General features: G+C 35.5%; 2 protein-coding genes across 2 annotated transcripts; both read left to right on the top strand.

Annotated features, from left to right (window-relative positions):
- The first annotated feature begins 4586 nt into the window (after nt 1-4586).
- Nucleotides 4587-5730, top strand: LOC122308236 (ubiquitin recognition factor in ER-associated degradation protein 1-like). Its single transcript, XM_043121443.1, has one exon. The coding sequence runs from the start codon at nt 4601-4603 to the stop codon at nt 5558-5560; it is 960 nt and encodes a 319-aa protein (XP_042977377.1). The 5' UTR covers nt 4587-4600; the 3' UTR covers nt 5561-5730.
- A 492-nt stretch (nt 5731-6222) lies between these two features.
- On the top strand, nt 6223-16057 carry LOC122308533 (protein AAR2 homolog). The gene is made up of 13 exons (XM_043121908.1): nt 6223-6493; nt 6958-7040; nt 7563-7620; nt 8661-8720; nt 11777-11906; nt 12260-12486; nt 12588-12680; nt 12756-12827; nt 13174-13206; nt 13867-14007; nt 14204-14260; nt 15480-15575; nt 15774-16057. The coding sequence occupies exons 1-13, from the start codon at nt 6398-6400 to the stop codon at nt 15816-15818; spliced, it is 1191 nt and encodes a 396-aa protein (XP_042977842.1). The 5' UTR covers nt 6223-6397; the 3' UTR covers nt 15819-16057.
- Nucleotides 16058-16816: the final 759 nt, after the last annotated feature.

Below are 16816 nucleotides of genomic sequence, written 5' to 3'. Positions count from 1 at the left end.
CTGTGTATCTCACAGTCAAACCGGCCCCTTTAACCTTTCGGTTCCATCTTTAGCTAGAAAGAAAAAAAAACACACAAAAAGTTATTGTAGATCTAGATGCTGATGAGAGAACGAAACTCTATAACCAACCCCAGTAAGCTAGCTAGCTAGGGTGGTGATCATGTAAAGTTCTACCTAAATTTTATCATTAGAACTTCAGGTCATTACTAGCTAGTCTTATTTTCCATAGTGGGACACTGGCCATATATTTATAGGATATTATAATTCACAACTCTGCTATATTTAATCCCAAGACATTATTACATTAACCTCTCCTGACCATTTTTTAAATCTATGATATACATATCACATATGTAAGGTCATTTTGTCATCACTACATTAACAGAGCGTACGTATGGCTAGCTTTTGCAACGAATAATAAGGAAGACAACAAAATCAAAACAGGATACCTAGCTAACGGCAGAAAAACAGCGGAATGCCACTCAACAGAAACCAGGCCAGGAATGACAAAGGCTGCTGCTAGTAAAATCCAAAACACCACCACGTGACCTAGTACAAAGATCTCAAAAGCTTGTCGCTAGTCTTAATAGTCAAGTAGCTAGCTACTTATACACTAACTAAAGTAGTTTGCAAATAAAGAAAATAAATAACTCATGTTTCTATATATATATATATATCCTCTTTTGGCATGCAGGTGGCCGGTCGTGTCGGATTTGACGGCCAGTTTTAATTGGTAGACGAAAAATCAAACATTACATAATTAATATTAATGATCTGATCAACCCGGCCTGACCCGCGTCTTGAACTTGCACGGTTTCTCGCTACCCAACTCTTTTCAAGAGCAATTCTCGGATTCCTGCACGCTCATGCATGCATATGGATTGCCACATCATTCTTCTTAACTCCAATTGAGGGAAAGGTCGAGAAACGCATGCATGCTGCAGTTTTACTTGCCATCGATCTCTCTCTAAGAGCCAACAGTTATTAGTAGCTACGGCCGGTACTGCACTTTCCAGCCTTTCACCTTTGCGATTCAAGATCCGTCATGCATGCATGCATGCGTGTTCTTCCCAAGTACTATTCATGCATGCCTAGCTTGCATATTGTAAAAAAAAAAACTCACAGACCAAACAATTTTCCGAGTCATAATCTTGTCAAGTGGGCACAGAAGCTTGTTGGTAATATAAACTGCTTTGGGATGATTAATTTAATTTACTTTACTGCTTTGGGAATAACTACAGTCATATTTTCCAGCTTTTAAGATTACTGATTAATAACGATGTCTCCTTTAAAAAAAAAATAATAATAACGATATGTCTCCAACCACGTACATGCATGTACAGTACTTTCCTTTAAGTTTCAGTACCTAATCTTCTAAGATATATATTTCAAGTACCAAAGACACTTTTGGGGGTACCGGGTACGAGAACGAAAGGGCACGCACCAAATGATAGCCTTTAGCACTCTTCTATTTGACCGTTAGTATACTTGTAATTTTTTTTTATATATTTTTTAATATTTTTAAAAAATAAAAAAAAATATTAATATATTTAAAATCTCTTTTTTAATCATTAAAGAAAAAAAAATTGTCTAGCGTACGGAATTTATAATATTTTATAAAAATAGAATTTATAATTAAAAAGTATTTTTTATTCAAATTTTAGATTTATGTTTTTTAGAAAGAGATGATGAAATTTTTAAAATGTAGTTTGGATAATGAAATGAGATGAAATAATTTTAGATGAAAGTTGAATAAAATATTATTAGAATATTATTTTTTAATATTATTATAATTTTAAATTTAAAAAAATAAATTATTTATCATATTTTATATAAAATTTTAAAAGAATTATAATAATAAAATAAAATAAAACCTACATACATATATGGATAATTTAATTAGTTACCGTTCATCACTTTTTTGTCTTGACTTTTTGGCATGGTACCTTCAGAATCAACTCCGAAAACGTAAAAAAAAAAAAACCACCCAGCAAATTCCAATGATTTATTCTGCATCTGAAAGTTGAAACATGAGTTTCATTTGGACCGGTTGGTTTTGAAAATTCTACGTACGTACCATCTAACAGTCATCACAAATCCATATGAAAAAACGACAACTACTACTGAATCGTTCTTGCCCATATGGTCTATTTAGCCCTGAATATTCAAGACGTCGTTTCACATGGCACATTCTCAATATTGTTAAAAACTTCTGGTCAAAAAAAAAAAAAAAAAAAAAAAAAATTAATTGTTAAAAACTAATAGCTTGCAGTTGACCAATAGTTGGCTGCCAAACGGTCTATTAATATTGTTTATCTTAATTGCTTGCATGCCCTCGGTCGGAATTTTTATTTTTGCTTTAAACAGTAGCCGAGATCAGGCCAACTTTTCCTACATGAGCGGTGGCATTCTGCCGTCATTGTTACTATTAGTAGATTTTTAATTTTATTATTATTATTTTTTAGATTTTTTAATATATTTAAATATTTTTAAAAATAAAAATATATATAAATGTATTTAAAATAACTTCCTTAATTATTAAATAAAAAAATTAAAATGACAAGTGGTACACTTGAACGATATATTTCGGGCAATAAAATAGTGCTTCTCTTTTTATATAAATAAATATATATATAATTTCACTTGATATATAGCAAGCATAAACATGATCATCAACGTCTTAATTAATTACTTCCTGTTCCTGGAAATTAATTCCGATCCTGCATATGTATGGATTTCACTGGAAATTACCTCATTTATTAACAGATAATAGTATCCACAACAGCCATCGATCATCCGCCATGCACTGATCATAATATTCAACATGCAACAATATAAATGGCCGACATGACATCTTTAATGATACAAGAAATTATATTTTCATTTTTAGGGTAAATAAACTCTATACATTCTTTAAAAAGTAGATAAATAATATGTGATCCACATTAAAATAAATAAATTAATTAATTAATACTAAACTTCACTCTTTTTAAAAATAAATACGAATGGCTTATAAATTTTAAAATTGTATCTAATATTAGTTATTGTTAGATTATATAAATAAAAAAATGTGTCAGTGGAGAATCTGGCTTATAAAAATTGTATCATATGTCACATTCTAATAATTTTGGAAGGAAATGCATGTTATTGTTGGCCCATGGCCCACTTCTTCTTTAGTAGACATGTTAGATTTTTATCTTCCTTTTGTTTTAGTGGGTTCGTCCTTGGCCCATGACTTAGAAGAGGTATGTTAGTATATGTAGAGAATGCCCCTCTTGTAATGGCAAGTAGAAAACCCTCCTAGAAAAAACAGATAGGGAAAGAAGATAGAAATGCTTTGGATTAGTTTTCAACAAGGAAAATGATAAACTTATTTTTTATTAACAACTTATATACAATTATGTAAAAGAATAATATTATTTTAAATTTTATTTTGACTTTATTGATGATTTGATGTGTTTAAATATAATAAAAAATATTATTATATTTAAAATTATTTATAAATTATAAATGGGTTGGTGGGGTGTCATTACCCTTTCAACAATCACATACAAATGAAAGTGATGGCCACGTGCCAGTACTTAACCCACGGGCTGAGCCCAACTATTAAATTCTTATTACCCAATCCTAAGCCCACTATGGCTTCGGCCACTGCTGTGATCACCTGTTACAAACGTGTGACACCCCCCACCCCACGGCACCCACAATAGAAGGAAAAGAAAAATAATTGTTAAGAGGATCTGCTAATTTTGATATTAGAAAACTATGGGTTGCTGTTATTAAAAAAAAAAATAGAAGTATGCTAATTTTCTGTCGCATTTTGAAATTGGATCCTCATTGTTGAATAATATGATTAATAGATCGTGGAGTTTTTCCTATCGGTGCAGGCACTTCTGCTGAGGACAATGAATGATTGTGGAAGTGCAGGACATCCCCAGTCAAGCAGTTTGGAGATTCGTTTGATTCAAAGCCAGGATGACATTCGGAATCCTCAAGTTAAATTGAGAGCTGAAAAATAAAAATAAATGTGTGATATTTACAGTACCGTATTTGAATAGAGCTTTGCTATATACAAATAAAATTACGTACTAATATGCGTATTAATACTGATTTATTTATATTTAAAATTTAAATTATCATTATTTTTAATAAAATCTACTTTTTGACCAATTACAATAAATTAATGCACATATTAATACGTAATTGTACTTGCAATTAGATTTTTCCATTTGAATAACATTGTGCCATATACCAGATGTCTGCCACATAATTAGTGTTTTATTATTATTTTTATTTTTTCTAAATAATATGTCCACCCATAGGCTGAAAACCTTGTGAAAGACCAAATAAGATTCCTACTGTCATTGGCCGAAAAGATTGGGATATGTATATACACTTCCGTTGCCAAATAGGTTCCTTGTTCTTTTCCAACACGTCGTGAATTGGAATCCCAATCCTTAAACATCTCAAATTCTCAATCTCGATCGCCCCGGCTAACAAACCTATAGACGGGCTATTCGATCCCCCCCTCCCCCCCCATTATTAAATCCCCACCGCAGTGTACTTTCATCATTCGGTATTGCTCATCCTCGATCTCAGGATGGATCAATCTGATGAACTTGGAGAGTATCAATATCGCTTTGAGCAATCTTACCGATGCTTTCCTCTCTCGTTTTGTGAGAAGTCGCACCTCGAATGCGGTGACAAAATCATCATGCCTGCCTCGGCCCTGGAGCATCTTGCGTATAGTGTTTTCGAATTTCCCATGTTGTTCGAGTTGCTCAACCCCGACACTGGGCGAGCTACGCATTGTGGGGTTCAAGAGTTCGTTGCCGACGAGGGTTTGGCTTTCTTGCCGAACTGGATGATGGAGCACATGCAACTACGAGAAGGAGACTTGCTGATGGTAAAAAGCGTTAGTTTGGAGAAAGCAACCTACGTGAAGTTGCAGCCCCATAATAAGGATTTCTTGGAGCTTTCCAACCCTAGAGCCGTTTTGGAAAAGACGCTGAGGAACTTTTTCTGCCTCACAAAGAACGACACCATCATGCTCATGCATAACGACAAGAAGTTTTACATAAATGTGCTCGAAACTAGGCCGTCTGAAGCGGTCAGTATCTTTGACACAGATTGTGAGGTTGACTTTGCCCCTTCTCTTGATTACCAAGAACCAGAAAGACTGGTGAATGACATGGCTACTGAAGAACTTCAGGAGAAAGATCAAACAGTTGTGGAGGATCATAAGGATGTAGTGAAGACGTGTGAACCTTTTTCTGGAGTAGGAAGGCGCTTGGATGGGAAGGCTTCAATGGAGTCAGATTCAACATCAGATCACTACTCTTCCAAGTTGAAACAGCTTTCTCTAGGTGCAGCTGATGATCGGGGGAAAAGCAAGGCTACTCGTTCCAACTCGGTAAGGAAGCCGGGGAAGCTTATTCTTGGTTCCGATGCTGTTCCAAAGGAATCCAAACAGCAATCTTCACAGAAAGTGGCATTGAAGAAAGAAGATGATCAAAAGTTCCAACCCTTCACGGGTAAGAGTTATAGGTTGACAGACTGATATTACTTCAATTTCCAGAATTTTGTAAGCTTAGAGACGATCGACAAATTGAAGGAGAGATTGCAAGCAAAATAGATATTTGATATTGCAGCTGATTTCTGTTTTGATTCTGGTTTGGTGAATGAATTTGCATTATGTAGTGCTGACTTTTAGTCATGGATTCACACGTACGTGAGAATGGCATTTGGAACTTGCTCGCAATGTTTGAACATTTATGGCATTTATGTGCAGACGATGGGTCATGTTGGGTTAGATCCTGACTGTGACAAGTCCAAAAACATTTTAATTACCATGGGCCATTCCGCCTTGGTGCGAGTAATAATCTGTTCAAGAACGAATTACCTAATTATTAATTTACAATGATCATTTTTTATTATAATTTAAATTATATGTTAAATCAATGTTAACAGTCATTTCTGTTTTTATTGATTTTAATGATTAAATTTAAATCAATGAGACAAAGTTATTAAAAAAATAACATTTGATATAAATGACTGTTAATGATAGTTTTGGGCCTTGGCCCATGGGTATGGATTAAAAAAATATATATTACTTTTAAGGTGCAAAATAATAAGGAAGGACAAAAAAGTTCAGCAAATGGAGGATTGTACTAATATGGGAAACCAAGGGGACTCCATATAATGAGATTAAACCTCAGGGGGCAAATTACAAATTAACCTTTTCGCGTTGCGTGAATAAGCTTACAGAGGCTCTGGACTCTGGTGTTCTCTACAAGTCTCCAAAGCTCTGACCACACTAAACAAAAACCGGAAAATTCAAATCAAACGCAAATCAATATTGGAAAAATAGGAACCCTGTTTTCTTCAATTTTCAGGCATGGATGCTGATGCAGCTCTGGAGCTCGTGAAACACGGCACTACTCTTCTTCTCCTGGATGTTCCTCAATACACCCTCATCGGCGTCGATACTCAGGTAACATTCAAGTTCTCTGCTTGCTCTTTGAGAAGGCGTAAAAAAAAAAAAAAGGAAGTTAAATACCTGAAATTCTGAATATGACTTTTCCTCTTTTATTACACATTCACCATTCACTTGAGAAATGAAATGAGACTGATGTTAGGACTGAAATTTTGTTATTCCTTCCGCTTTAGAGCTCAGGTGGATTCGCCATGTACATATTTTCCTGCATTCTGTTTAATGAGAAGAGGGGGTGGGAGTGTTGTAATATCTTATTAATAAATGGTAAATGTCGAAGCCATTCATTCTGTTATATTAAATGTAATTTGCGAGTGTGTTATTGTATTTGCAAAGTTCTATGATTTTTTCTTTCTCCAAGTGGGGATAATTTGAATCTGTTTTATGCTTTGTCGTATATTTGTAGCCCATTAAAAGCCTAGTAAATTTTCGAGGACGACTAACATATTGATTCTCTCTTGCAGATGTTTTCTGTAGGGCCTTCTTTTAAGGGTATTAAGATGATTCCTCCCGGTCCTCATTTTGTGTATTATAGTTCATCAAGCAGGTTAATTTATTGCCGATTAAATATCTTACAGTTTTCTCTATCTGCCTTGTTTTCTTTTGATTCCTTTTTATGGGCCTGCTCAGGAAGGAGTCAGCTATACCATAATGTTCTTGTTTTTCAATGTTGTCCGTTAAATATTATGCTCTAATTACCATCTCTCTAAATCATTATGTCAGTCTTCTAACAATTTTTAGCGCTTGGGTTCATACCTAATAATTTAAAGACGTACATATATCACACAAGCACCAGGTGGATCTTAGATCAACAACTTCTCACTCTATCCTAATTTTCAAATATATAGTTTACAGATATTGATTTGATTTTAAAGTCTAAAATTAGGCTTTAGCATTTTCTTATCCTTCTATCTTCCGTTTCTGACGTTGGCCGACTAACAACTCATTACACTTTAGTAAAATGAGACTATGTGTCCCTTCTGCCTTTCAACATTCAGTATCTAGTGTCATCTGCTTTGTTTATGCCTTTTTCATCGATAATTAATCTCACAGTAATTGGTACATGTAGAGATGGCAAGGAGTTCTCACCAATAATTGGCTTCTTTGTTGACACTTGCCCCTCTGAGGTATGGAATGCTTAAGGCCTTCCGTTTCAATTTACTTCATCATTTGATGGCAGTCCGCCTATGCTTTTCTATCTTTAGCGTCCAGGATTTTTATCATCTTTTTTCTTTCCATAATTAGATAACTAATGTATATACACCTTGTGCACTTGGATAATGAATTTTCAATTATTAATAAACTTATCTTATTTATGAGAAATTAAGAGGTCAATTCGATTTTGTAGGAATATTGTCAAAATGGGCATTCAGGCCTGCCTCTTTTTGTAGTTTAGTTTCTGTAACACTCCAGTCCCACATTGGGAATATGAATAATCCACCTAGAGTGGGTTATTTATAAAGATAGTCATGCATGCTAAATTCCACATTGGCTACTTACTGGGTGAAACTGGGCTCTATAAGGGATTCTGGGAAAGCTTCAAATTGACTAGTCTTTTTGAGGTTATAGCGCAAATATGGTTGGTGCCTTTACTAGGTTGTTATGCATACTATCAGAGTCGCCTAGTAAGGCCAACCATATGATATTGGAGCACTGCATGACATGGCCCAGATGAGGACAACGGGAATTTAAGGGGAATTTTTGACATCCACATTGGGAATATAAATAACTACAGAGTGGGTAGGTTATACAGGTAGTAAAACATATTTCCAGCCCTATATTGGTCGCTTGGTAGGCAAAACTGTGCTTTATATCTGATTCTAGGGAAGCTTCAACATGACTTATTTTTGGCGGTATAGCACAGACTGTGGAAAGCACTTCCTGGGTTGTTGCATTTACTTGCTGGTGTTCTTCCATTGCATACAATACAATCATTGTGTGGTGGCCTTCTCTTAACTAGGAAAAGAATAGATAAAGGAAACTGTCCTTAAATGCAATGCATCAATGAAAACTGAAGAGCAGTTGGTTAAATGTCATCAAAGGCCACTTAGTCAAGCCATTTGTCATGTCAAGATATTTGGAGAAGAATTCAAATTAGCAGCAAGTTATTTCCAGAATATCTTAAAGTGTTGGTGTAGGAATGACCTTATATATATGGCTTCAACAGGTAATTGTTCGTAGGTGGGATCAACAAGAGGAGCGATTAGTCAAAGTATCAGAAGAAGAGGTATGCAATTGTTTTAGTTCTGCATTTGATTGTTTCCATTTCTTTTGCTCTAATGCATATGATAGGCAGAAAGAAGACCCCTGCAACTTTATTTTTTCATAAGAAAACTAGTTCTGATTTGGCATGAGTCAAAGGACGGTCATGGGAGCTTGATTAGTGGTAGAATAAAATATACAAAACTTAGAGGCCTTTTTGTCCTCTTGTAGATCAAAGGGAGGGCATTTCGTAATGTAAAAATTAAAGGAAGTCTAGTTGCATTGTTTACTTCGCCATTTGGTGCTTCACCATGAAGCAATCTGATCTAGCTTACATGTGAAGTACTTTAGTGCCTCTCCCTCTTCTTTGTGAAGTGCTATAACATACCATTTTGGGTATGGAAATTTATAAGAAGTATAATAGCCACACTGGTCTTTGGGTGTGCAATGCATCCCTCTTGGGTGTATTCTCAAGGACCCTAGTGTGATGCTTGGTTTTCCTTTTTCCCTCTTTGGGTGTGTTACTTACAACCTAGTCTTTACTCAGAGCTTCCCAGCCACACAGAACTAATTTCTCGGTACAATTATAGCCTACATATCTAGCTTTCTACAGTTCTGGACCTGTTCTGTTACTACTCTTTGAGCCAGAATGAAGTTCTTGAATCCTAGTGAATAGGTGCTAGTCCGAACAGGATCCTGCATCAGATTTGGTTTCCAGAACTTGTTGTATCATTTCGATATTAAGAGTACTTCATTCTACGTCATCCAAATAATACAAATATGGAAACAGAGTGATTACTTTTTTTTTTTTTTTATGAATAAATAAATATATTGATCAAAGAATGGCAAAGCCAGTTACACTAGTCTAATGCCCTAACTAGGTAGGCACATTAGAGACAAGAAAATCATGAAGAACCATGCCATTAAAATCCACAGCTATGGCCCAACTACAAAGAGTTCTGAAAAATAAAAATTTTTCGTTTCTCTAAAGATCTTTCTTGGTCTTCAAAAGTCCTCTCATTGCGCTCTTGCCATAAGCACCACATAATGCATAGAGGAATCATCTTCCACATTGCTCTGATTGGTTGTCTTCCTCTTAAATTTGGCCAACTCGCCAAAGCTGCCTGCACCGTCTTCGGCATAACCCATGCCATGTCTACTCAAGTAAATACCTCATTCCAAAGGGTTCTGGCTGTGTCACAATGCAGGAGAAGGTGCTCTACTGACTCACCCCCTCTTTTACACATACAACACCACTCTGTAATAATAATCCTCATTTTCCTCAAGTTATCAATTGTGAGAATCTTTCCCAGAGAAGCTGTCCAGACAAAGGAGACTTTGGGTGGTGCCTTGTGTCTCCAAATCTTTTTCCAAGGAAATTGAGCATTTGGCTCCATAGTAAGAGCCTTATAGAACGAGTGAACAGTGAAAGAGCCTTTAGCTGCCGGCTTCCACCACATCACATCCTCAAGCTGCCTATTTGGTCTGATGGCATATATTAGGCTATAAAACTCAGCAAAGCAACTTACTTCCTAATCTTATGCCGCCCTACTAAAGGTAACGTTCCAATGAATATGTCCCCCCGTGGTCTCCAAAACATCTGCCATTGAAACGTCCTTTGCACTTGCTATCTGAAAGAGAGAGGGAAATAAATCTTGCAAGGCCCTATCGTCACACCAAACATCACTCCAGAATTTTATCTTTGAGCCCACACCCAGTTGTAACTTAACAAAGCGATTAAACACTCCCCATCCTCTTCTTATGTGTTTCCACAACCCAACACCATAGGCCTCCCTTACTTCTCTAGAGCACCAATCACCCCATAGCACACCATATTTCTTTTCGATCACCATTTTCCATAAGGATTCTGGTTCTATCGCGTATCTCCACAACCATTTTCCTAGTAAAGCTCGATTGAACACCCTTAGGTTTCTAATCCCCAACTCTCCGCCCGAGATAGGACGACAAACCTGTGCCCACTTAACCAGATGAAACTTAAACTCCTCCCGCATCCCCCCCCCCCCCCCAACAAGAAGTCACGTTGTAGTTTCTCAATACGGGCCGCTACACTCACTGGTATTGGGAAAAGAGATAAAAAATGAGTAGGTAGGTTAGAGAGTGTACTCTTTATCATAGTCAACCTACCACCTTTAGACAAATACATTCTCTTCCATCCTGCCAATCTCTTCTCAATTTTCTCAATCACAGTATTCCAGACCGACAACGCCCTTGAGGCACTACCCAGAGGAAGTCCCAAATAAGTCATAGGTAATGACGTTATCTTGCACCCCAGCGATCTAGCTAACTGGCGCATGTTAGGCACATCCCCGATTGGCACCAGTTCTGACTTCTCTAGGTTCACCTTCAACCCGGACACTGCCTCGAAACAAAGGAATAAAGCCTTCAGTGCTTGCATCTGATTCTGTTCCGCTTCACACATGAGAAGGGTATCATCTACAAATAATAGGTGAGAAATATTAATAATACCCCTCTCCGGAGTTCCCATCTTAAAACCCTCAACGAAACCATTCGTAACCAAGGCCGTGATCATCCTGCTTAAAGCCTCCATGACTATAACAAACAATATAGAGTGATTACTTATGTATCTCAGACCCATGGGCTGGGACTTTTAGCCTCAAAAAAGAGAAGGGAAACTTGTCCCCTATTTTCTTTTTCTTTTTTTTGGTACAGAACTTAGCTGCAAAAAATTGTGGGGAAATCTCTTAAGATTCTTTTAGCTAAGTGCTTACGGGATGCATTTCTGATGTGTTGAGAAGAAAGGAAATCTGTTAAGCGCCTATTCTTTTGTAAAGGATTCTAGAGCTTTAAAAAGAGGATTGTGAAGAGAGGAAAAAAATATTAGTCTTGAGTTTTAATAGTATGAAATTCAAGCTATCTGATTCGAAACCTGAAATGTCATCTGGGTCTCATAATATAAATCCTATTGATGTGAATTTGTGTTGGCACTAATATTATGAGCTGGACACTAAATTTTTTTTGTTTGTCTATTCCCTCCCTCTCCCCCCCCTCTCCCTCTCTCAATCTCTCTCTCTTTTCTTTCTCAATTTTATTCTTTTTAAGGAAGAGAGATATTGTCAAGCAGTCAAAAGTTTAGAGTTTGACAGACAACTTGGTCCTTACAATCTGAGCCAAAATGGAGACTGGAAGCAGTTGTCAAATTACATCTCAAAGAGCATTATTGTACGATTTGGTAAGCTCTGTCTAACTACTGTTGTAATGTTGTAATTGCTGCAAGAAATTTGAGGTTCAAGTTGGGAGAAAACATATGGAATGCCCTAAGGAAGAGCTTGTGCCACTCACAAACATCATTGTTTATACCATTGTAGCCACTTGCTGGCTACGATATGATTGCGGAAAATTTCAGTTATCTTTAGTTTGGATCGTCATTTTTCTTTTACCCTTCTCCTTCTATTGTTGTTGGTGGGGATGGGGGACAATGTCCAATGATATTGATTCTTTGTTGACTTTGAAACTATGGTATGCCTCTTCTGATTTGCAATTGTGCACAACTTTCTCATTCTAAATGATTCATTTCATGAACAGAACCCATTGGAGGAGAAATTTCTGTTGCATGTGAACCTGGGATGGTTAACAACATTCCTAAAATGGTGATGGAGAAAACACTAGATGATCAGTTGGAGATTAGTAAGTTCTCAACATCTGTTAACAAGAATGTCAACAGCAGAAGATGTTATTACACATCTATTCCCCGTTTTATCAAACAGAAAGGACTTCAAGGGCAAGAGCTTACTTCCTTAAATCTTGACAAGGTAAGAACTCATGCTTCTTTTAAAGAATAATGGAACTAAATGGATTTTTTCACCATTCAGCATTTCCTGATATGGATTTTAAATTCCACCGATTGGTGCAGACACAACTCTTGGAAACCTTACTAATAAAAGATTATGGAGGTTCTGAAGACGTACTTCTTGGAGAGCTGCAATTTGCATTTATTGCATTTTTGGTATGTGCAGACCTATATGACATATCTTTCTTGTTATTCTATTGTCAACTTTAATGAAATCAGAAAACTATGCAGATGGGACAATCACTTGAAGCATTCCTACAGTGGAAATCTTTGGTTAGCCTTTTATTTGGATGTACCAAAGCTGTAAGTATCAATTTGACTCTTATATTCTTTTGAAATCGAATTTACTTTCTTCAGACAAAGCTTGAAAGTCTTACTTCGTTAAACTTTTCATATGGGGGCCTTTTGCGTGAATCTTCACATCCTTATTAAGCATCAAAGTTGTCTTGTTTAAACTGTCAATCTCTTGTATATGCCCTATGTATTCCATAACACCTGTCTTTTCTAAAAATATCTTATCAATAAGTTTAGTCTGTTGACAGCAGTAATTGGATAGAACAACATGGTACTGGCTTAAAGCTTTTCTTTGGATAGGTCGTTGAAATTTCTGTTGTTATATATGTTTAAAGCTTTAAGTTTCTTTTGGCAGCCCTTTCACACAAGGACTCGCTTATTCACAAAGGTAATGCTCAAATTTTAACCTGTTTTCTAAAAAGGATATTGATTGCTGTGTTTTTTAGCATGCACCATTGTTGTAGTCTGGTATGTAATTGTTAAATTCTACTATCTAAATGGGAAGTAATTTCAATTTAGCTAGGCCATTACCAACTTGGTTTGGATATATGCTCTATGTGAGACCATTTTGCATGTTAAGCTTTGTGCATCCATGCTCATTGATCCACTAAATGCAAAAGGATAACATTGTTTTTACAGTCTGGTCTTGGTGATATGTGGAAAAACCCAAGTAGTTTACATTTTGATGTATCTTTTATCGTATATGAAGTATTTTTTAGTTACTTTTCTACTTGTCAATTTATTTTAGTTACTTTTATAAAGTGTTGTTATGGTAAAAAAACAAAAAAAACTCTCTTAACAATTATTTGGTCCTTTTCGGCTTCATTATTTCATGCAATAAGGATTGAAACCAGATTCATTGGTTTATTAGTCAATGTGAAATGTATGTAGTCAACTTGTACAAAAAGTTCTAAATTTACGTGATTAACTAAATCTAGGTTTCATGTGCCTTTTCTATCTAATTACAAATCAACACTCAATTTTCAATCTTGGTTTCTATGCTATTCTTTTTCATGATGAACTCTGATATCTGCTAGAATTCTCACAGTTCATTAGGGTCATCTACTATCAACTGAAATATGGCCTTCAGAAAGATAGCAGAGATACCAGTGGTGCAGTGTCAGGGGCATCAGCACTGTTGGATGATTCATGGCTTTCTGCTGACAGTTTTTTGTACCGCCTTTGCAAGGTAGGTCTCTGACAATATTAAGTCATCATTTTGATCCACGATTGCAATGTCATTCTGAATAGGCGTTTTTTGCAAAATTGTATTGCCATGACTTTGATAATCCTGTTTATTGGCATGACACATTTCAAGGCTTCTCTATTGAAAATTATATACGAAGTTAAGTTCACTACAATTTATCTTCTAATGGGGATTGCAGGACTTCTTTTCATTGATGCACGATGCCTCATCTGTTGATGGACATCTTCTGTCATGGGTATGAGCGCTAACCCTGCCCTTTCATGTTGAATACCGTCATTTACCCTGTCCTTTTAGCCATTTTGTTACTTGAACTTGTTCCATGTAGATATTGACATATTTGAAGCCATTTGCTTTATACTTAAAACCCTATGCCATTGCTACTTATGATAAACAAAACAAACCATTCCATATCTAATCAGAATTATGTGCATCACGTCTACTTTATTCACAAGCATTATATTTTTCAGGAGATGTGTGACAATTGTCATTAGGTGCAGCAATAAATTGTTATACCTTAAAGCCATTACCATGTTATGTTAGGTTCTCGAACAAGATTTACGTGGATCAATAAACTTTTTACTTATTAAAAAAAAAGAAAAAGGTTATTGAACAAGATTTGTCCTTGACGAGTAAGGTTAATATTGCTAGCTTCTTTTACATGAACAATAAGTTTGCTTTGCCGCATTTCGTGAAATCTACCGAATAATACCATATAGTCCCTGCAAAAAATTACAATTCTACTTTTGGAAATCTGGTGTTAGGGTTTCAGCTGCTGGAATTTGAAACTTCTAAAAACGGTATTTCTTGGAGTTTCTGCAATTTTTGTCATGTTAGCATCTCATTCCTTTTTTGTGATATATTCTGGTAGGATATTGGCTGGTTGGTATTGAAAGTTCTTGTGGGCCTTTTTTGTCTTTTTGAGCAGTGTTTATTCACCATTACCCAAAAATCTGTCTTGTTCCAACATAAGTCATGAACTTGTGTAATTGGGTTTGGAATCTTCATTTTTGCCTCTTTCAAGATTTTTTTTTTTTTTTTTCCAGTGAATGCTGTTCGTACCTATGAATATATCTTGATACATTTTTGGAACTATGATAAACTGAAGTATGTGTTAGTTATATGCAGAAGCGGATTCTAAATTTTTTGGTATGAGAAGTACTTGTTGGAATTTATTGTTGGTTGGAGATCTTTCATACTCGAGAAATCTTAGGTGGTTGTGTCATACAGGTTGACAATAAGTACGGATTTTCTGATATAAAAATAAGGATGTTGTTTAGATTCCTTTTCTGATTGGAAAACACAACCCCACTAACACAGGATGTTGAGTTTCCAGTTCAATCCATTTCGTTTTTTGGTCTGGGTGTCCCTCAGGTTTCCATGTAGTTGAGTTATACCGACTGATCATTCTGAGGTCAAAAGTCTATAGTTTCCATATAATCTTTCTACTCTTGCAGACGAGGAAACTACAGGAGCTGCTTGAGAACAATCTCGGGTGGGAGTTCAAGCCAAACAGTGTGGTTGATGGAATGCATTTCGAAGAAGATGATGAGGTGAGTCCATTTATCAAATGCTGAACTATAACTGTCATTCTCTTCTTTTTTTTTCTTTTTTTTTATACAAGGGGGGTTGGGGGTTTCAAACCCAAGTTTTTCATTTGGAGAACTGGGTCATATGCCATCAAGCCATAAAGTTTTCCATTTGCTACAACCGTCATTCTCATTAATTGTTTGTTGTTCAACTTCCTGCAGTTTGCTCCTGTGGTTGAGATGTGCGATGACCCTAGTTATAACTAGATTGAGACAAGGATCATGTTAATACAGAGTCGTGGCCATCTCGGTCAATTTGATATCGTTTTGCTTCCTTGCCAAGTTGATCACTGCGCAGAAGAAGGCAAACTTTTGCATGTAAATTAATTATAGAGTAGACACAGATGGAAAACATTTTTTCCTGGGATTGTGTTGCGAATATTTTGCAACAAATTTCAGGATTTATTATGGTTTGGTATCGAATTTCAGAACCATTTACTGGGTGATATCGAGTATCTTAAAGGTTGGAAATGGTTGCTCAAAAAAGTAATGTTACATAGGTCGTAGAGTGCGCAAGTTTCGTGTAGTTGTTTTGAAAAGAATGAGACCTACTATTAATTTTTTTTTTCATATTTATTTATTTTTTTAAAAATAATTATACAGCGTTTGTACATTCACGACTACAAATATTAATTTTTTTTTAAAAAAAAAAATCAATCAAACATAATTTCTAAGTCTTGATCTATTATAAGAGGAAAGAAGTTTATAACGCAGTTACATATTGTTAAAGACAAGACCTAATCTTAGGTCACATAACAATGAAAGCCTAAGATATTGAAGAAAAGATAAACACAATACGAGAAGTGAAGATAAAAGTATGTAATGGCATATTGCTTGGATTGCTTCTTCTCCTTCTTCAGAGCCATGGTCTTCTTCCTCTCTCTTCATCTGTTTTCCTTAAAATAAAGTCAAAATTAGAGTTGAGAGCTAATCCTTTACATATTTGCAGTGGATTCTCTCTCTAAGATGCCAATCATATTAATAATATGTATCTATTATTTTTTATAATTTATTCTGTATTTATAAGTCGACACATCTAATAAAGAACTTACATGATATAATTTAATTTTTTTTTTTAATTTAAATATTACAACTCAAATCTCACTATTGAAATATAGTAAGATGATATCCTTTACAAATCAACTTAAAAATAAAATAACTATTATTCATTCAAGTCATACTTCACAGGTTCCTTTAATGTCATA

This window comes from Carya illinoinensis, chromosome 4, assembly GCF_018687715.1.
Source record: "Carya illinoinensis cultivar Pawnee chromosome 4, C.illinoinensisPawnee_v1, whole genome shotgun sequence".
NCBI classification, from domain to species: Eukaryota; Viridiplantae; Streptophyta; class Magnoliopsida; order Fagales; family Juglandaceae; genus Carya; species Carya illinoinensis.
The sequence above is the reverse complement of the archived record's forward strand: the minus strand, read 5'-3'. Positions and strand labels throughout refer to the sequence as shown.

What these genes read in the sequence shown, in the direction of transcription:
- LOC122308533 (XM_043121908.1), top strand. Translation starts at nt 6,398, where the DNA reads ATGGATGCTGATGCAGCTCTGGAGCTCGTGAAACACGGCACTACTCTT. An exon ending in TATTATAGTTCATCAAGCAG is followed by an intron (nt 7,041 to 7,562) that starts GTTAATTTATTG and finishes TGGTACATGTAG; the next exon opens with AGATGGCAAGGAGTTCTCAC. An exon ending in TATTTGGATGTACCAAAGCT is followed by an intron (nt 12,828 to 13,173) that starts GTAAGTATCAAT and finishes TTCTTTTGGCAG; the next exon opens with CCCTTTCACACAAGGACTCG.
- LOC122308236 (XM_043121443.1), top strand. Translation starts at nt 4,601, where the DNA reads ATGGATCAATCTGATGAACTTGGAGAGTATCAATATCGCTTTGAGCAA.